This window comes from Lissotriton helveticus, chromosome 10, assembly GCF_964261635.1.
Source record: "Lissotriton helveticus chromosome 10, aLisHel1.1, whole genome shotgun sequence".
Classification (NCBI taxonomy): Eukaryota; Metazoa; Chordata; class Amphibia; order Caudata; family Salamandridae; genus Lissotriton; species Lissotriton helveticus.
In genome coordinates, this window is record NC_136071.1 from 1,193,846,572 (window position 1) to 1,193,868,702 (window position 22,131).

Consider the following 22,131-nt stretch of genomic DNA (forward strand, 5'->3'; position numbering starts at 1 on the left):
CCATACTCTAATCTGTGCTAAAAGAGCCTGGTAAAGCAGCTGTACCCATTTAAGAAACTCCCTGAGCCCCTATTTTCCAAATGACCTGCCACAGATAGGGCCACTCCACAGAATCAAAGGCCTGTTCTATATCTAGTAATGCAAGAGCGTTGTAATCTTCCAGCAGGCTCGGGGAATGCCAGACATGTGCCAACCTCCTCAAATTATGGGTGGTCTTACGTATGGGAACAAAGCCCGCCTGATCCGGGTGAACAAAATAGGGGACCACATGCAGCAACTTAGCCCCCATGACCCCATTAAGTATTATAGCATCTATATTAAGTAATGTTATAGGTCTATAAGAGCTGACTGAGGGTCCCTGCCTGATTTGGGTATCATGGCCACCAGGTCCTCTCTCACAGTGGGTGGAAGTACACCTTTCGTCAGTGCATCTTGATAGACCTCCACCAGATGGTCCGCTAACTACTGAGCGTACGTCTGATAGAACTCCACCAGCAGCCCATCGCCCCCCGGGCTCTTAGCTGTATTTAATCTTTGAATAGCCAGGATAACCTCCTCTTTGTGAATTGGACTGTTTAGGGTCTCCCCAGCCACTTCTTCTAGTTGTGGCAGCTCTGTTGAGTCTAGGTAACTGTGAATTCTCTCTTGCTCTGTAGGTGGTCCGCTACAACAGCCACTACTGCAGCATGCTATGTCCCCATTCATGTCCTTAAGTTGCACTCTAGGGGTAGTGTCTGACTCTCGCCTAATCAAACGGACTAACAGGGCTCCTGTTTTATCCGTCCTCCATGTGTAGTCTTTGTCGGCCCGTGGAGTACACATATTTTTCTAGTCTATGTAAGTCTGTTAATAAATTTTCTTGTGCTTCCCGCCATTCCTCGATCTTATGGGAGGCTCCCGTGAGATCCCTTTCCAGGTTTCCCAGTTTCTTCTCCCCTTTCGCTATGTCTCTTTCAAGTTGTTGACGAATCCCATATGTTGTTTTTATGCATCCCCCCCTAATTACTACTTTCAAGGCTTCCTACTCAAGAGTTCGCGTCGAGGCGGACCTCCAGTTGTCTTCAAAATATTGCTCTAGAGATTTCTGCAATATCGCCGCAAATGGGGGGTCCATTAGGGCTTCAGCTCTAAGCCTCCACAGGGGAATAGCAGGGTTGGTCCCTGTCCTGCTCAGGTTTAACAGTACCGGTGAGTGATCGGATAAATACCTGGGTAAATAAGTTATTCCCTTTACCGCAGGTCCCAACTCCGCCGATAGGAACCAATAGTCTAGCTGACTAAAAGTACTGTAGGCTGAAGAATAGCAGGAAAATTGACGCACCGTCTGATGGCTCTTTCACCACACATCCGCCAAATGCATACCATCTATACAGTCCCAAAGGGTCTGTCATTCAGGGTTTAGTGCGATGCTTGGGGGCGCTCCCGGTTCATATCACCGTTCAAAACACAATTAACATTCCCTGCAATTAACACTGATGCTCCCATATAGGGGGCTGCCTTCTGCAATATGTTAATAAAAAACGATTGGGCAATCATCATTGAGGGCATACACATTAATAATATAAATCTCTTTACCATCCAATCTACCGTGCAGAATGACATACCTCCCCTCTGGATCCACCATGTGGGGCTGGTACTGGAATAGAGTCCCTGGCACTACACAGATTAAAGCCGCTCTCGCAAAGCCCGAGTATGACCTGGCATACAACTGCCCTCTCTAGCGCCGTATAGGCAGGTTAGGGAGTCCCCCCCAAAAACGCTTCAAATACCCTTCTGTGTTTTTCATAGGCGGCTATCCCACATACATTTCATGAGATTTACTTTTGCCCAGTAGCTGCCATCGTTTGTACATCCGAGTTCCGTCTCATCCTTCTAACCATGCACTATAACATTTCCATTGGCGTTCATAGATCACTTGGGCCTCCACCCAGACCAGGAGCACCACCCAGAGTGATTATTCCTCGATTCCTTAACTACCGGGACCGTGATGCTATTTTACAAATGTTACGCAAAGGAGGACCTATAGAATTCAAAGGACACTAGATATCAATCTACCCAGACTATTCCCAGCGGGTACAAGATCAACGAACATCAGTTCTGGTGGTTAAACGCTGTCTTGAGAGACTTAAACCTAAAATACAGTCTCCTTTCCCCGGCCAAGTTCAGGGTCGAGAATGAGGGGAGAGCTCTGTTTGTTTCTCAGCAACAGAGGCCAGTGAGTGGCTAGATGCCTGAGGATATTCAGAGAGTGGGATGCTCCCATTGAGAAACTCAAGGCAAGAGGAGAACTCGGGCGCCCCCGAGGGACAGGAGATCACAAAATAGACGCCAGCACACGAATGGAACAAGTGGCCCGGGACGTATCAGGGTCGGCATGGATGGCACACTGCAGCTATCGGAGACAGATCTGGACCAGAGGGACTAAACTCAGGCACAGATGTCAGGCACTGACTGGCAAGAAGAGAGTGGGGAGTAGGAAGCAGACCTCCAGCCATATCACTGTCACCATCCGGACAGTTGTTTTATTGATGGAGGGTGGTTGGAGTCGTTCCCTGTTAAATGCAAAGGAACACTAATAATTTTTCAGATATGTGACGCAAAATAAATTTGGAATTCAACACAGGGGCATTGACCATGGCCCTTTTCCTCCCCCCCTAGAGGTGGACGATGAGTCGGGGGCTAGAGGCCTGTCCTCGCACCGCACTGTAGAGACTACCACTTGCATAGCGGGAAGATTTTAACAACGTTGTTGTATTGTTCCTTGTTGTTTAGTTTCAAGGGGTAATGGGGCGGAAAAAGCAGGTCCTTATCCTGTTGTGTATATATGTGTATATAAATATATATATATACATATATATATATATATATATCAAACCACACCTGCTTCCAAAAGGAAAGAGGCACAACACACTCCGGGATAGTTCACGGCTTTATTGCTGATTACAATGCGTGGTGTTGGCAGTCCATGAAACGCAGTGGCATACGCGTTTCAGCATTAAGTTGCCCATATCCGTGCCGGTTTCTCGGTTTCCACGATGTGTCAAGGGGTCAAAACAGGGTACAACTGATGTTTGTTCCCTCCCTACTTAAATGCTCTCCACACCCCTCTTCCAAATAAAGGTGTACTCACCGCGCTAACACCTCCACGGACAGATGCATGCTGGTACTTGCAGTCTGGGTGGGCGACTGTGCAGTGACAGGAACGCGCCAAACATTCAGTGATGCTCCCACAGTAGTATATATATATATATATACACGCACACACACACACCTTTTTTGCCGCTTACGTCAGTATACTAACAGTGGTATGTACTGTTAAGGATCCTCTGCAAGGTTCTTTAGGTTCTGCTTTTAAATGCTGCAAATCTATATTTCAGGCACTCGTAATCGTCCCCTAGATTACTGTAATTCATTGCCTCTAGGTCTCTCGAGCTTCCTATCTATCAAACTTCTGTTTTCATCCAAATTATATGGCTAGATTTGTGCTTGTATTGAACCGCCATTCAAGAATGTTGCCTCTTCTTAAATCACTAACTTGGTTTCCACTCTATAAACATTGTTTTCAAGGTTCTATGTCTGTCATAAATAACTTCATGGCCAGGCTCCAACCTATTTACAAATATTATTCAACCTCTGCCTACCTACTTGATTTTTGTGCTCAGCAAAGGCCAACCTTCTGTTTATCCTAAGTTTTAAACATCAACAAGAGGCTATGCCTTTGGAAAGATCACTGCCAACATATGGAATAGGTTTCCCCAACCACTGAGATCCCAGTTAAACTCTTACTCTTTCTGTAAACTTCTCAAAACACGTCTTCTCTCCCCATTAGGGCTATTCTCACTTTCCTCACTGCTTGTTTTTATGGCTCTAGGACACAGTGCAGATACATGCTTTATACATCTTCTATTAATTTATATGGGTGATTTGCATCGGGATATTAGCTCACAGCTGCCTTCCACCACATGAGTGAGTTGTTTGAAGTTTTCTTACTGTGAGTCTTCCTGTACCTAACTAATGGTTTGGTTTCAGATGTTTCTCATGGTGGTTGTACGAAACTGGGTTACTGGTTGGGAGGGGTGCACCCCTACTGAAACAGCAACCACCATATTTGTCAGGGTGAAACACAAGCAAACTCCAAATTAACCTATGCTTAACCCTCTGGTAGCTTGGCACAAAGCAGTCAAGCTCACCTTGGAGTCAATGTGTAGAGTATTTATGCAGCACTTCAAACAGTAAAAAGTGAAAATACAACACAAGAAGTACCACGCAAATTTAGAAAAATATATTACAATTTAATAAATTATTCGAGACTAAAATGACAAAAATCTAATTAGTAGAACCGAAGATGCGCAAGTTCACAGATTTCAGTAAAAATTTAAAATAAATGTAAATCCAGTATTTGTAAAGCGCACAGTTACCCGTAGGCATCCCGGTGCTGGGGGCCGTTGGGAAGATTAAGAAAGCTATTGCCCAGAGTCACATGGTGCTGAGCAGACCCCTGCCACCGGAGCCGGGGATCGAGCTGTGAGCCTCAGCGTCCAGTGTCAGTCGCCCTGGCCGCGGCGCCACACTTCTTCCCCTCAATACTGTGGTTATCTGCCTGCACCCGACAGGGTCAAAGTCACAAGTTCAGGCCGACCTTGATTAAATGCTGTCCAGATACAGGGACCATGTTAAGCCTGCTGAACAAAGTACCTTAAATCCTGGTGCATTGTCTGCGGGGTGTCATTTTCGAGGATTCAGGCCGTCCGGCATTTGTTCCAAGGGGCTGTGAGGGCTGTTTTTATTTCAGGTCCCGCATCTGGTTGTGTCACGCTATGTCAGTTCAGAAGTTGCTGTGCAGCGAGATTTTGCAAAGCTTTGCATTGAGTCGCGTTGGTTCTGATGAGGCTGACAGCTGGGCGGCAAGGCTTTGCCTCACTTTGCGTCGATTCCTTTGAGGCTGGTAGCTGTGTGGCGAGACTTCCCTTTGCTCTGCGTCTGTTCCGATGAAGCTTGTAGATGTGCAGCGAGGCTTTGGTGGGCTTCACTTTGCTTCGTATCTGATTTGGTGAAGACCAAAGATGGGCTGGCAAGGCACCTCTATCCCGCTTCCAAGGGACTGGGACAGAAAGGGTACCACTTGATGGGGTTATGACTCACAGCAGGCAGAGTCCAGGTGCAGGGTTCAAGCGAGTTGGAACCTTTTCTGGTATAGAGTCTCTGATCAGGAGTCCAGCCCACTGGCCCTTGGTGTCACTCTGGTGGTCCTGGGTTCAAGATGCAGGTCATGTCCTTCTTACTCAGGCAGCAGAGTAGCACTTCTTGCAGCAGAGCAGTACAGCAGTCCTTCTGAGTCTGAGTCGCAGGTCAAGAAGTGTACTGAAGAGCTTGGTCTGAGGATCCAGTAGTTATACTTTATGCCAACTTTCAAGTGGAAGAAGTTTCAAGAGGGTTCCACCCCAGAGGTGCTTGGAATCCTGCTTCCCTGCCCTGGCCCCAGCTTGTCTGCTGCACAAAAGACTAGTGTCAAACCCTATGTTAGTGCCCTGAGGCAGAGGCTTTATAATGTGCAAGCGTGGTAGGTGACAACCCTGCCCTCCTTTCAAGTCAGAGATGGCCCATCCTGCCAACACCCATTCCCCTTTTGTCTCACTGTCAGAGCAATACACAAAAACCAACTGCCAGCTACACCTAGTCATATGACCCAGGATTCAGGCTGCAGACACTAAATGGTTAGGATGAGAAAATTCAAACTTTCTAAAAGTAGCATTGTCAGAATTGTGACTTGAAATCCGACTTTACCATTAAAGAGAGTATTAAATTAAATGTTGAGTCTAGTCTCTACTTTCTACTGGTAGTAGGTAGGAATGTCATCACGTATTAAAGGTAATTAGGTAACCCAGTGTTATTCAATGGGAGAAGCAGGCCTTAAAGTAGTGAAAAAAAGTTATATTTTTCACACCAGGACATGTAAAACTTAAAAGTACATGTCCAACTCTTTAAATGCACTGCACTGTTCATCACATGCTTTAATCCAATGAAAATTACTTTGAATTGTTATTTTACAACATTTTTAATTCTAGCTGCCAAAAACTGAAGGACTGCGTGCCTTGCTCACAGACACTGACTGTATAAATATGAGTTGGTTTTATGTATTTTGCTGAGGCAGATATATGCAATACTTTTTTAAGATATGCTTTAATTTTAACAGGTTTATATAACTCGTCAAGGTAGATATATATGCTAAATTATTTTAACATATGCTATGGTTTTGATTAACTTTGCATAATATTTACACTGCACCCTGCCCTCCTCTGGCTGTGAAGTGCCAACCCTAGACGTGACTTATATCTATTAAAAAGGAAGGTTTATGCCTGGCACAAGGTTTATTTTGGCATGTCAAAATGGCAGTTTAAAACTGCACACACGGCCGGCAACGGCAGCCCTGAGACATGTTTAAAAGGCTACTTAAGTGGATGTTACAATCAGTGTTGCAGGCCCACTAGTAGCGTTTCATTTATAGGCCATGGGTATATGTAGTACCACTTTACTGGAGACTTGGAAGTAAATTACATAGGGCATTTGGGTCTAGGCCAATTCTACCATGTTTAGAGGAGAGGGCACCCGCACTTTAGCCCTTGTTAGAGTGTCCAGAGTCCTAAAGCCAGCAAAATCCAAGGCCGCAGGAGGATTGAAGGCAAAAAGATGGGGAAAACCAAACCAAAAGGTCTCCGGTCCAACAGTGGTCCTAATGCAGCAGGGAAGTGGTTTGTGTTTGGATATTTCTCAAAGTGCTCTTCCTGTCGCAGAACGTTGAGTTGTGTTTGAATATTTTTCACTGTATGTTCTCATGTATCTTCTGTCTTGCATCTGACCGCTGGTTTGCTTTCAGATGTTTCCCATGGGTCCTTGTTTCTTCATGTACCGGGGAATGGTTTGTTTTGGGATATTTCTCACGCTGGTGCTCATGTATCAGATAGGCGGGTTATTTGTCAATGATCTTGTTATAGCAATTAATTTGCAAGTGTGGAGATTGTTCTCACTCTGGTCTTCTTGTTTCTTTTCACCAGATGGTGGTTTGTGTTTGGATATTTCTAATGCCACCCGGCGGTGGCCATTACCTCAAGATTAAGTCACCCTGCAGACTGTGTCGCGTGCGAAAGAACGACAGAGGGAGAATTATGAGCAGGTTAGAAAAATAGTTTAAAAATCGAGGTAGCATGACCATTTTCCAATAACTTAGTGCCATCTTTTCTCCTCTCCGCAGAGCGCGGTCAGTGGAGTAGGAAAAAGGTGCTGAGAGACTGGCTGCAGGTACAAGACTAGAACCCACTCCCAAAAGCACTCATGTCGTCTCCCAGATGTGCCACGATGCCACAGAAGGTAAAGTTTATTTCTCAGACAAACGAGAGGAGATGAGTGAAAAAACAGGCATTTGAGTATGAATTTTGAAAATTTGCAGAAGCACTTCTTATTTCTGTACCAAAAATGGTGGCCAAGAAACGTTTGCTGCTTATTTTTGTGTTGCACACAGTGGATGCCCCCAAAAGAATGCCCCCTCCTCCCAGGATTTTCTGCTGCGCATACATGGATTACTTTACAGCAGGACATTTAGCACAGCTTTGGAGCAGATTACGAATAATTACATTTATATTTGCCCATTAGAACTTCTTAGTGTAAGAGGATTGGGCGTGTTCTGCGGCCTCGCATAGTTCTCTTCTGCGGAATTGGTTCTTCTCTTAGGTGGGGCCCTTGTTGGATCTCGCCTGCAGACTGCTTCTAGATATCTGCTGTCGAAGCCTTATTGTGAGCAGCACCAGTACTTGCTTTGGGCTTTCGGTCAGCCCATTGCTTACAGTTGGTTGGCTTTCTTGTCACTCATTTGCTTGCTTCATACTCAGGGGGCCTATTGGTCATTGGGACCGCCCGCCATAAGGGCGGGGGTCCCGTGGGGGGTATTAGGATGCGCCCGCCACTGTGGCGGGCGCATCCTGCATTTTTAGCATTGTGGCAGTCGGTGCTCTCAGCACCGCCTGCCACAATGCTAAAAATGCATGTATGCATTTGCATAAACAAAGCGGCAGGCACCGCTTTGTTTATGCAAATGCAGGGGGGAACCACAGGTACCCCCCGTGTGCACCCCCACCTCTACTTCATTATGGGGGCCCACACGGGGCCCCCAAAGTGAAGACCGCATGCCTTTCCGTGGCCGCATCGCCGCCACGGAAAGGCATCTAAAACAGCCCATGCTAATATGGCTGGCGGTGTCTATTAGACACCGCCAGCCATATTAGACTTTTTCCGCCCTTGTCGCAAGGCGACCGGGACGGAAAAGCAGCGGACGGTCTTTCCGTCCGCCGCGGTCCCCCCCGCCATACTAATATGGTGGGGGGTCATTTAGGTGAGGATGGTGGGCGGATTGCCCCTGCCAGGCCAGCGGTGCCTACCGTCAGCCTGGCGGGGGCAATCCGCCCGCCATCCTAATGGGCCCCTCAGTGTCTTTCCTTCCTCTTGTGCTTCTTCTCGTGGATCATAATTTTCTGCATTACACCCCTCTCCCCCCATGTTCAGCCTTTCACTCCCTCTCCACCCCCCCAAAAAAAACCTCAGTAGCTTCCCGCACCCATACTTATCTGATTCAAGGTTGGCCTTTCCCCCTCGGCCCTCACTACTCCTGGTGCTCACCTGTACTTTCTTCTCCCCCCTCCCACTCCTGAACTGTTGTCCCCCCACCACTCCCCCTTCTTGTTCTATTTTACTTGTCTTTCTGTTTTTGAGGGCCGTGCAGTTGCAATTTACTGCCATGGTGCTCATAGGCGCAAGAAGTGTAAGAACATATCCCCCCCACCCCCAGATTTTGTAGCGGGGGAACGAGGGGACAAAAGAATATCCACACACTCTTCTGTCAGTCGCAGGGCCATTGGCACGTCAAAGCTTTGAAGTGCCAATGGCCCTGCGCTTGAATTGTGACCAGGGCCAGACTGGAACCACAACCGGCCCTGGCAAAATGCTCGGCCGCCCATCCCCCATCCCCCCTCCTTCCCCACTCGTGGATGGGGGGGTGGGGGGGTGTTGGATGTGCCGCCGAGCTCTTTGCCGGGGCCGGTTTTCGGCCGATTTTGTTACAGGGCCGATTTTGCAGCTATGCTTCAAAAACGGCCCCGTAGCAAAAACGGCCCCCAGGGGTCCAAAACCGACCCCCACCTGTGCGGCGCACCAGGGGATTGCCCGGTGCCCGCTATGGCCAGTCGGGCCATGATTGTGACCTTCCCTTTAGTTGTCCTGCAAAAGATTCAGGAATTGTTTCACACCTCGTCCTCGCCGCCATGGCTGCCTGCAGAGTGTACTTCCAGGACAAAGGAAGAGAGGTAGATTGTTGATTGCTGTCTGCATCCTGTCCTTCCTCATCTTGGACCCTACCTTATTTGACTGTTTCACACTGCACAATTCAGCCACTCAAAGGCTAATGTTTTGTTGAAATGTTTATTTTGACCAGTTGAACCTCGCCCTGGAACATGAGAACAATTTGCATCACACATAGTCTAAGTACACATCTTGCGTTACGTTGTGTCAGATGTGTTGGTCTTTCCTAATATTTACACAAATATTAATTTAAATACCAGTTGTTTGTCTTATTTCTTTTATAGCTCTACTCAATCCAATCCAGGGTGTAGGAGCGCTTTAATATCACTTATACACATTATACATTGACAATAAATTAAATGTGTGTAAATTAATTTACAGGATGTGTTACATACGATAGTGAGGGTTACAAGGTGTAGGAGTCCCATGTCCTTTCCTTCATAGTTCACTATGCTATATTATGAGGATTACAATTTATGAACTGCAAGTAACTAAAGGATCTCTGTGTTAAATGCAATAATGTACTTACCCCTCTACATTAAAAAAAAATCTGTCCTCTGTATGTCACATAATGTTCTTTGCAGGATATAGATTAACCCTCTGTGCTATTTTGATTCACAACTGCGACTAAACAAAACACCTGTCTCTCCAGCAAGAGCATTAACCTCCAGAGTTATCTCATCATTATTATTTCCTGAGATTTACAGGGTACATAAAGATCTGTGCAGCAGGTGCTATTCGATATTTTAAAATCGAAACCAATTAAGCAAAATCGGATATACTCCCACATTTCTCTTTGATGCCAATTTCTTTCTGGCAGAGTTTTAATAAATACATGTATTTATGGAGGCCTAGATGTTGCCCTGGGGTTGCGTCACTTTTTTGGCACAACTCCTATGCAAAATCTAATTTGTTAAATATTGTAATGCCTTCAAATGTACTCATGATAGGCCTGCTTAATATATGTGAGGTCTTAGAATATGATGTGACATCACTTCCTGTGAGGTCAAGAGGTTTTGATGTCACGTGCGATGTCATACGCTGTGATAGCACTCACATATTGCCTAACTTGGTTAGTGCCCCACTTCTTTTTGTAGGACTTGTGCACTGGTGGATGAAGTGGTGTTGGTGGTTGTAGGAGGCTGACTTAGTATATGGTGCACACTCTGGAGTTATGCATCTTTCATTAATCCAGACAACTCTTATGGTAATTTTAGTGGTCTTTACTAACCATAGAAAGCTCTCAAAGTGGTAGCAGTGGAGAGCAGCCTTCAGGGTTATCTTAAAGAAGTCTAAAGCAGTTTGTTTTACCACCAGAGCAAGCAGGGGAGTCCACTGAAGCAAAAGAAGACCCTTCATAGGACGCAAGATGAACTCTGGCAGTTCACCAAAAATGGAGACCCTCGGTGCAGAGGATGCAGTGAGGATGCTGATCTTCAAGGGATGATGTGCTGGAGGCTGGAGCTTCTTGTAGCCTTAAAATCTCTGGAGTGCAGAGCAAGCAAGCAGTGGCAACGGCAAGTCAATGCGGTGCACCGGGGTTTGGTCCTTATGGCTCCAACAAGGGATACTGTCCTCAATTGCAAAGACGACAGGTCAGGTCTCTAGTCAGAACCACCACCTGTATTGCTGGGCCTCAGGAAGTTTCTAAAACAACAGGACCAGCAGACCAGTCACCTTTGTTGCGGTTCCTGCAGATGCAGGGGAGTGACTCCTTCACTCCAAGGGAGATTACTTTAGATGTCCTTGATGTCCACTGACCTTCTGGAGAGCCTGGATGAAGCACAGACACAGACGACGCAGGAAGACTTAAAGAACAGTGTGACCAGGGTCAGCAGGAGTCTTCTGTGATGCAGTCTTGGTTCCAGTCAAAATCCAATGAAGTCCAAGTGTCCAGACGGTCGAAGAGTGTTTTGGTTTTGGAGGTGAGTGTTGTTCCACGATGAATCAGAGGACTCACCCACACAGGAGCCCTTAAGCCTCCTAGGGAAAGGGTTGGATTGACTCTGGGTCCCCCCAGAGAAGGGTCTGGACAGAGGGGAGGATATTTCCCTGTCCTTTGTCCAGTTTCGTGCCAGAGCGGGACCCAAGGGTTCCTGAATTGGCTAAAACAAGAGTATGCAAGGAGGGCACCAAATGTGCCTTTCAAAGCAGTCTGATGGTGCTGGAAAGCGCCCCACCGCAGCCCAATACACCAAGTCCTGTGTGGGACATGGTCACACCTCCCTGTGATAGGAAACCTAATGTTCTACCTTCCCTTGCTCGAGCTTGGCTCAGCAGCAGGAGGGCAGAATCGTGTCGGTGGTCGGTAGCGACTCTAGCTTGCTGGCAGACCCTGAAAGGCAGTTACAAGGATTACAGGGAGGGGTCCGCTAAAGATCCCCCAGTACCTGGGATCATACTTTAAGCACTGGAATCAGTGTTGGGGTATGATTCCAACATGTTTGATACCAAACATGACCATGTTCGGTGCAGCCATTATTTAATTAGACATCTCGTAATGACTCATGTCCACTATATACCTTAAAATGGCTGACAGCACTTAACAAACCCTGGAGAATCGACTCTAGGGTTTGTAGGGGTGCCCTGCTCATGCAGGGATAGCCTCACACCTGTAACCAAGATCCCTGCCCTCAGGACTGAAGGGCTTACCATAGGGGTGACTTACTCCAGTAATGGAACTTTCATAGATTCACATGCGTGAATCATTCTCCGTCATCGAGGTGGGAGCCCCCGGTATTATTAAAAGTAATGTCCTATTAGACATAGCATATAAGGCCCTAGGCCTTAAAACTTTTGTAACATATCCCTGTCCTTTTGTAAAACAAAAAGCGGGACTAAACTTAGAACCAGCCAATCAATAGACACCATCCTGTAGAACCTTCCTGAGAGAAGCTCCAGTTCCTCAGATTTTCTAACGCACGTCGTGCTAAGGGAGTCTCCAATGAGCTCTGCTCAGTTTTCTTCTCTTTCTCTATTTTGGAGTGTTTTTTCCAGTCAGATATAGTACCAATCCTGTATATCTGTTTTGAGGTGATTTAAACTGACGCCCATCATGTCAGATATACCTAAAAAGGTCTTTTCAGAGACTGTGGTACTTGCAGGAAGAAAAGACTACACATTGATGATCCACACAAGGACTGCCTTTACTGCCTTTATCCTGAACACAAGCCTAAGGATTGCAAGGTAAGTCGGACTTTCTCTACAAAGACTTTGAAAGATAGGGAAGGAAGGCTTCTTTTGTGGCTTAAGAACAGGGACACAGTGGTCTCTGATGAGGAGAGTGATACTTCTTTCCAGTCCTCCTCCAAAACGCCTCAAAAAGACCTTTAGATGACCCTGCTTGTACATCTTCGCAGCCTCCGAAGAAAGCGTCAAAAAAGTCATCTGAATCCTTTCAGAATCAGGCTGGGTCTGTTAGCAAAGCTTCCCACCAAGAAAATAAGTTTTTGTATGCTAAAAAGCCAGCTTCAGAATCGTCTACTCCTATGAAACTGAAGCATACCTTTAAGAAGCCTACCTCAGCTCCACCGATGGACAGCTCGTCGACGACACCTCCATCGACGAGAAAATCCTCTCCTGATGTGGTTTTGCTCACATCGATCGTGTCTACAGTCACTACCATCACCTTTCTTCAGTGTCGATGTCTTTGTCGACGATGTCATCGTCGACAGGTGAGGCTCCAATCCCGTGGGCAAAGCAAATTGTCTCCTCATAATCATAGCCGTCGTCGAAAGGCCATTTCTCGATGACAGTCCATCTGTCGGTGACACATCAATCGTCGACAGGGACCTTGATTTCACCATCGTTGTCGACCCTGTCGACGGGACTGTGAGAAGTTGGCCTGGTATATGATGTCCACTATTCTAGTGCGCACCTTGCACCAGTCCAATCGACCCTTATTGATGGTAGGTTATAAAGTCAACCCTATAGAAAGCTATCCTAGTGGTAGATGTGGAGAGCAGCCTTCAGGCTAAGACTTGGAGACGAGTTAAGCAAGTTGTTTTACCATTTATAATCCCTTGAGTACCAAATGAAAGCACACCACACAAGGTATATATCAAATATATATGTATTTATTCTAAACACAACCCCTCTGCACTCTTTATGAGGTCAGAGGTAAAAGTACAATACAAGGAACTTAATTAGCATACGATAAGTTGCACCGTATACGTTATGCCCTAGGGGCTTCACAAACCATATACTAAAATAGTGGTATAAGAACCACGTGAGGGTTAGAAAGCAGGCCTGGGGCCCGTAGAATCGCTGGGGCTTCTAGGAACAACCAAAGGTTAGGATGTAGGAGGCCCACGGGAGACGCGTGCAGTGTCTAAACACAGCCGCAGGTTACCATTTACTCTCTATGGGAAACAAACAAGTTACAAATTTACAATTTAAGGACACTTCTAGGTTAACTACGATGGAACCCTTTTAAACTAGGACACTTCGAGAGTCAAGACCCACTGTAGCACCGGATTACTTGTGTTACCTCACCCAGGGAAGACGGGTGCATAGGTGCCTTTTTGTGTCGGGTTTCGTCGTCAATTCCAGTGGAGAGCTGGGAAGAAGTGCTGCAGGCGACCAGAGGAAAAGTGTCCGGGTGGATCCAAGGGTGGATCGGAGATGTGAAGAACCTGAAAGCAGAGGAGACAGAGTCTGGGCCACTAGCCAGTGACCAGGATGGCGATAGGAAAATGCCACCAGATGTTGGGTGATTTCAGGTGAAAAGGTGAAGCTTGTCTCTTCAGCCACGGGGACCAGGAGGCGTTGACGATGACCAGGAGCTGGATTCGAGCTGTCCCACAAAGGATGTAGTTGACTGCGTGTCGGTATCCGGATTGGACCCAACAAGCCTTGGCAAATGCAATCCACGCAGGATGTCGAGATTTGCTTCAGTGCAGACCAGCAAGGTCTGAGGAACTTCTCTTTTGGGGAGAAGTTGGAGCAAGCCTGGAGCAACCAGGGAAGCAACGTAAATCAAGGATTGGCCTTCTTGGGGGCTCACTAGCCAACGGACTAGGAACTGCGAAGACGTGTCGAGCTGAAATGCACAAAGCGGGCACACGGGACACTTGTGGAGTATGGGCCTCTGAGCTTCGGTGCAAAAGGTGCTCGGGGCTGGGGCTTCAAGCACCCCAATGCACAACTCCGGGATACCTCGGGAAGTCGATGCAGGTAGCAAACTGCAGGATGTCCAGGAGTTACGGTCCCACGTCTCTTGTGTCCGCCACAGGTCTCAGCTTCGCTGAGAGCGCAAGTCAGCATCAGAGATGTCTGGAAGTCCATGTCCTGTGTCGCAGATTCTTCAGGATCCGGCGGGAGCCTCGAAAATGCAGACCGGCAAAGATGCTGTTGGTGCCTGTTTGAACAGGGTGGTCACTCCTTGACCACAAGGGAGATTTCTTCCAGTCAATATGGAATGTCGAAGGTCCAAGATATATGTTGCAGAGTTTCGTCTAGGGTAATCTAAAGTCCTAGGGACTGGGGTTCTATACTTATAGTAAGTTTAGGGGTTGGACTAACTCTAAGGTCCCTCCTTTGGGTAGACCTGGGGAGGGGGTGCTTACACCCCTTCCCCTTTGTCCAGTTTCACGCCAGAGCTGGGGCTGAGTGCCCCAGCAACCGGTTTGAACTGGGAAATGCATGGAGCACCTTGTGTGCCCCAGGCAGTGTCTGGAAAGCATTCACAGAATGCAGCCCTCCCTGCCCCAATACACTAAAGCCTGTCTGGGGAGGTGCTAGCGCCTCGCTGGACAGGAAACCTATTGTCCAGGCATCCCCTGCCGGAGTTTCGTCCAGCAGCAGGAGGGCAGGCTCGTGTCTGTGGCAGCAGCATCCATTTTGTGATGCTGGGTCTTTGTTGAACTTTAACCGGGTTTAACAGTAACTACATGTCTTCTCCCTCTCGAAGGGTGGAATGCTACCCCCACCGCCAGAATTGGCGGGGAGGGGGGTAGTATTCCAAAGTGTTTGACACCTTACACCACATGTTTTTGATAAAGCCAAACCAAAGTTAGCATTAACCGCAAGGATTATAATGCACTTAAGAGTATATGGTATGGCTATATCATAGAACAGCTATAAGGAGATGGTTCCGAAAGCTTCAGAGGGGCTCAGCTCATGCTAGGGCACCCTCCCACATAAAACGAAGCACTCTGCCTCCAGGCCTGCCATAAGAGTGACTTATAGGTTACTATGTGTCTATATATAAGGTAGATATAGATATACTATATCTGAGTAAGGGGTGATTACACCACCTTACCCAGGCTGTAAGAACAGACCTGTGGTGTCAGTTTGGAAGGCTAACCAGGGGTGGCACAATACGTGCTGCAGCCCCTGGTAGGCCTAGGGTGCACCTGTGCCCTGGGTACCTAGAGTACGCTATACAGGGGCTCAAAAGGGTGACCCAGTAACCAATCTGGTATGTACCTAAAGTACATGGAGTCCATTTTATAGAGAAAGCCGATAGCCTGGGGCCCTGAATAGCAGGGTCCCAGTCCAACTAAGTCGAAAACCAGCAAAACACCAGGCAAAAAGTGGGGGTAACCATATAGTCAGATATCCACCTTCCTACAGGGACGACCCACATTGACGACAGAAGTGTCATCTGTTTTATCGAGAACTGTAACCACTTTGTCAGCATCAACGAAAATCCTTGTCTCCGACGATTCATCGTCGACGAAGGCGATTCCGTTGACAAATCAAGATTTGGCCGTGAAGCAGCCCTCGTCAACGGAGGTGATTCTGTCGACGAATCAAGATTTTGGCCGTGAAACAGCCCTCGTCGACAAGGAAAGAAAAGCATAAATTTGTGAAAATACCATTTCACCAGCTTTAACTTCACCTAGTCATGTGCAGTCTCTTTTGCTATCCCATCTTTTGGAAGAAGATGACGAGGAATAGGGATCTGAGGACGATAGTCTTTTTGGGGCAGCTTTAAGCCCATCTGAACCTAATGTCAAGTACCAGGAAGATTCTGATGACGATGATTATTATGGCCATCAATATTACTATTCACATCAACAACTACAACAGCAGCATGTGATGTGCCACCCTTCGAATCTGGTGACGGAGCAACAATTTATGCTGTCAGACTATAAGAGGAGGATTCCTTCAGAGCCTCCTCTCCAGCAGGCTCCTCCTTCTCTGCCTCCTCTCTGAGGGCACCGGTCCGCTCCCCTTTTCTACAACAGGGGTCTCCAAGTGTTCGACTTTCTCCTCAAGTTGTTCCTGTGCAACAGCTGTCGTCCTCTGAAGAGGAAATAGAGAGAGAAGAAGGTGAAATTCATCAAGATGAGTGGGATTCTTACATTATCCCTCCACCGGCATCTCCATCTCCTCCCCAGAGCAGCTAGGTGTTTTGAATTACCAATGCCCGTGCATCAACAGGACTGTTTCCTTTATGATTTTAAAGAGTCTTACAGGAAATTGGTCCAGTTGTTGCCTATAATTGATTATATTTGGAAAGAGGGGCTGAGAATCAAGCAAAATCCAGCAACTGTTCCACCTGTGTTGCCAAGGCATGACAAAAAATACAAAGCTCCGGATAACTCTCTCACGTGCTTAATAGGTCATCCTAAACCAGATTTGGTGATCTCGCAAACAGCAAAGCGACGATTTAAGAAACCTTCACCCCCTCTGGCTGCGCCTCCCGATAAAGAGAGTAGAAGACTTGACCACATTGGAAAGCGTTTTTCGACTGTCAGCCTTAACAGTACAACTTACAAATTCTCTGGCTTTACTAGGTCATTATAATAGGCCAATGTGGTTGGATTTGACACCTTTCTTGGATAGACTTCCACCAGAAGACAAGGAGGAAGCGAAGAAAATCCTTCTAGAAGGCGAGCGGTCCGCCTCAGAAATAACAGACTGCACTATGGATGTGGCGCTCACTGGCTTCCGGCAATTAGCTGGAGCAGCCCTTCTGAGGCATCAAGGTTGGCTGAAAGCCACTTCATTCAGGCCTAATGTACAGACAAAAATACTAGATCGATCTTGTAACGGAGAAGAGTTATTTGGCAGCCATGTTGATGAAGCTTTGCAAGCTATTAAAAAAGACACAGATACAGCGAAGTCTTTAGGTGCTTACAGTACAGGAAAAAGCCTTTTCGTAGCTCGCGAGGAAAAGGTCACCAATCTTAAAGAGGAGGCTACCAACAGTTTCGCTAGCAAGCCTATTCTTCCCCACTCAAAAACTACTGGCCTCAATTTACTCACCACCAACCACCTGCGGTAGCTTAAAACAACGCTTCCTTAGAGGGAAATCAGGACGCCAGGGCAAGGACACCGGTCGCCGCCAATGACTTCTCCCAGCTGTCAGCCTCCGCTCCACCTATTCCAACCTCGTGGTCGGCAAAATATCCCATTATTTTCAGCAGTGGCAGGATGTAATATCGGATCAATGGGTTCTAAATCTAATCCAATTCGGCCACTGTTTGGAATCGCTAACATTTCCTCCACCAACACCTCCTCTGCCTCGTTTTCAAAAAACACCTACATCTCTTAAAGATTGAAGTTACCAACATGTTGCAAAAAGGAGCAATAGAACGAGTTCCCTTCAACCAAAGAGGAGAAGGTTTCTACTCCTGTTTCTTCCTGATTCACAAAAAGTTAAAGAAATGGAGAACAATCTTGGATTTAAGGAACCTAAACAAATTCCTCAAAAAACAATCTTTCCGCATGATCTCTATTCAAGATGTGTTACACCTCCTCAACAGAAACGATTACATGTTGTCTCTGGACCTCTAGGACACATATTTTAATATACCTTACTCTCTTAATTTATGTACCCACTTGTACAACTTCTTTAACACTAAAATCCAAACCATTGTACATGCTTTACATCTCATGAACGCCACCTCGCTGAGGTTCAGTGACCATGTGGCACTGCAGGTAGAAATAGTGCCCTCTTGTGGCCAATTGCTACAGGAATTTGCCTTGATTTCACTTGAGGAGTCTGCTCAGCCCTTGCTGCCAATTGTACAGCCATCAACCCTGTTCTAAACCAGCGTATAAATCAGTCAATTAATTTGGCACAGTGCCCAGTGGTTGTAAGCAAGTTGATTCCTCTTTTAAACAAACCCTCATCAAATAAGACCAACCTTGCCAAATTCCGTCCCATTTCTCTGCTGCCATGATTTATCAAAATTTTAGAGAAGCTCATAAACTAGCAGCTCTCTGCTTTTTTAGAACAGAATGCACATCTTCACCCTACCCAGTCTGGCTTCTGTCTGGGTTTCAGCACTGGAATCACACTGTTGGAGGTCTCCGATGCAATTAGGCTAGCGCTAGATCAAGGGAAGCTGGTGGCACTGATCCTCCTTGATCTATCTGCGGCTTTTGACCCGGTCTCACATTCAACACTCCTGCAGCACCTCAAAGCCATAGGTGCCTGCGATTCTGCTTTGGCAGACAGACTGGTCCCAGTCAGTCTGTATGGTCTCATTTGCCTCTGAACCTAAACCATTGGGTTATGTGGTCCCTCAGGGGTCTGCACTAGGTCCCACATTGTTTTCAACGTGGATATGACCTCTTTGGCACCCATAATTGAATCCTTTAGAGTACAGACAATATCTTATGCAGATGGTACACAATTGCTCCTCACCCTTGACAGAAATTCACCTAATGCACTGCGTAACTTCCAGACCTGCTTGACCTCTCTGTTTCAGTGGATGCGCAATAGTGGCCTCCAATGTAATACTAACAAAGACAGAAATTCTGCTCTTTGGGGTCCCCGCCTAGTGGGGACAAGGACCATTAGCCCAAGGATGTCCCTGCCACCTCCCACTACCTTTGTAGTGTGCAATCTTGGGTAGAATTTTATACTACTGCTTCTCTCGCCTCCCTGGTGGAGGAGAGGGGGGTAGTAGGCACCTGCTATGGCCTGCTAAAAACACTAAAATTCCTCTAACTTCTCCTCCTCCCCGGCAGAAAACGGTGAACCAGGCCTTGATCATCTCAAGGCTGGATTATGCTCTCTGTACTGGGGCCTACCTACCTATCTCCTGAAGAGATTAAGAGATTACAGCTGGTATAGAATGCTGCTGCCAGGCTTTTACTACACCTTCCCAAGAGAGTCCACCTTTGGCCAGGCCTAAATGAACTTCACTGGTCGCCTATAAAAGAATGTGTGAGGGTCAAAGATTTGGTTCAGGCACACAGAGCTTTTTTTACCACAAAGGACCTCAGTATTTATCAACAGATTCACACCTTACCATCCAGCTCTGTTTCTTTGGTCATCCAACTCCCTGCTGGTAGTTACTCCTCATGTCAGTCGTCATGGAGAAGTAGCTTCTTCTATTATCTGGCTACTAGGAAGTGAAATGCCCTCTCAGCTCAGCTCCCTGCTTTTAGGGATCCTCTGACCTTTAAGAGATTTCTTAAGACCTGGCTCTTTGGTTCTGCCTTTTAGTGTCTCTGTTGTGTAGGGATCGGACTTGCTCCTTAACACTGGGACACTCTACTGAGTAGCTGTTGCACTTTTTTTTCAAATATTAATAGTAATGTGTAAGTGCTTCAGCAGGTTAGGGTTGAATGGCTTTTTGTCCTTGGAGAACAGGATGAATTATTTTTTGAGGATTTAGAAAAAAGAAGTTCTTTAAATGTTCACAAGTACCGAACGGGCATGTCCAGTTGTGAAGAAGTGTTAAAGTAGGTAAGGGTGTCGCCTAGGTATTATTGGATGGAGAAATCTCTTTCCACCAGTTACATAATTTGGTGACCATGGGCCCTATTACACACACGTAAAATGAGACCCCTCTCCACCAGATAGCTGTTCCAACTCCTCAGCGAGTCTTCCTACTCTTTAACCTTCCTCAGAATTTTCCACACAAGTCTGTCTGTCACAGGAGGTGACAGCAGTGACATACCTTTACTTAAGATTAGATACTGCCAGCACATCACATTGTCTTGGCTATTAGTGTTCATGATGGCTTAATTTAGCACAAAACAATAATAAATACAAGCCCCCATTATTAAAACATAATTTTACTTTCAGAACAGTCCAATTAGAGTACCCCACCATAGAATGTATGTGGTATGTTTCTAGAATCCTATATGAATGATTGTCTGCCTAGGTTTACACTATCCAAAGGAGAAAAGTAGGACACTTTTTTACCGTGTTGACAGATACGCTGTAATACCTATGTTCTCATTTTCCACAGTGATACTGTAAAGTTCACATTTGCCAATGTCGGTTAACCTTTTGTGGTGTTCTTAATTGCTTTTTCTTTCTGTAGGCGAAATTACCCATTTTCAGAAGCATTCAGTTATCTACACAGTTTAAAAGTGATATGTTTGTTTAAAAACAATACGTTGTGTTGTGCGACAGCCCCTTCTAAGACAAACTCATATTTTAGTTGCTCACTTCCAAGACAACAAAAGTCGTTTTCCTTGATACTTCTGAGAGTTTCACTTACTCGTTTCTGCTTGTGTCTGAATAATGCTGTGTTTAATGAGAGGAAAAGGCAAGGCCCTCACAACAGCCAGTGTGAGGGCAAAACCTATTTTCTCTAATTCTGGCTCTCCCTCCACCTCCACTCAATGTACTGTGATCCTGTACATGTCGTTCAGTCTAACTTAGCTTCATGCACTGCTAAACTCTTAGAAAGTGGCTGCCAAGAGGCACCTATAAAGTGTCTCGTAGTTCCCCTTACTTACTGTTGGTTGACTTGATTGTCACCCTTTTTCCCTGCCTTTTCATTGATAAGCGCATTTCTACGCATGCTGGTTTCACTTTGTCTCCATGTTTTTGTTTTCGTCCCTGAAGCATGGCCCAAGTACTGTTTCTCAATGTCTTCATATCCCAACTTCCCCTACAATCAATGTTTCTGTACTGCAAAGCTGGTCAAAAGGCAAATGCAATTTGTTCTCTTCCTCCTGCTGGATCACCCTCTTCACACTTCCCAAAAGTTGCAGATATGTATGTGTGTGTGTGTGTGTATCTATCTACACCGTCTCCCACCGCACACTCACAGCTAGGCTACACGACGCCGGCATACAAAGCGCCTCCCTCGACTGGATCAGATCATTCCTCATCGGCAGGAGCAGAAGAATCAGACTGCCACCCTTCCTCTCCTAACCCATGGAAATCAACTCCGGAGTCCTACAGGGATCATCACTCAGCCCAACCCTCTTCAACGTCTACATGACTCCTCTCGCCGCCATCGTCTGACGGCACGGTCTCAGCAGAGTCTCCAATGCCAAAGACAGCCAGCTCATCCTCTCCCTCACCAAGGACCCTGCCACCACCAGACTCTACTTCCAGGAAGGAATGCAGGACGTCGCAGCCTGGATGAACAGCTGCCTAAATCTCAACTCAGAGAAGACAGAAGTCCTCATCCTCAGAACCACCCCTTCGGTGTGGAGCAACATCTGGTGGCCCAATGTCCTCGGCAGCCCCCTGACCCCCCACAGACCACGCCAAGAACCTCGGCATCGTAATCGGCTCCTCCTTCACCATGAATCGACAGGTCAACACCGTCACCTCCAGCTGCTTCAACACCCTCCACATCCTCCGTAAGACCTTCAAATGGATCCCCCTGAGGCAAGGAAAACAGTCACCCACGCACTCATCACCAGCAGGCTGGACTATGGAAACGCCCTCTACGCGGGCATCAACAAATCCCTACTCCGCAAGCTCCAGACAATACATAACTCCGCCGCCAGACTCGTCCTTGGGTCCCTCGATACAAACACATCAGCCAGCACTTACGCAAGCTTCATTGGCTCCCCGTCAAGTAAATAATCAACTTCAAGATACTCACCTACACCTACAAATGCCTACAT

The 22,131-nt window shown here is 46.7% G+C and overlaps 1 protein-coding gene across 7 annotated transcripts in view; it reads left to right on the plus strand.

The window, feature by feature from the left end:
- LOC144784933 (exocyst complex component 1-like) overlaps positions 1 to 22,131 on the plus strand; it is a 1,012,560-nt gene that overhangs the window by 34,137 nt on the left and 956,292 nt on the right. For 5 of the 7 annotated variants that reach the window (XM_078664044.1, XM_078664043.1, XM_078664049.1 and 2 more), the window contains exons 2-3: positions 7,053 to 7,171; positions 7,250 to 7,365. In XM_078664044.1, coding sequence (XP_078520170.1) covers positions 7,330 to 7,365 — 36 coding nt within the window. In that variant the 5' untranslated portion in view covers positions 7,053 to 7,171; positions 7,250 to 7,329. Of the gene's footprint in view, positions 1 to 7,052; positions 7,172 to 7,225; positions 7,366 to 22,131 lie in introns of all 7 variants that reach the window. The other 2 variants (XM_078664046.1, XM_078664045.1) reach the window with 1 other exon arrangement.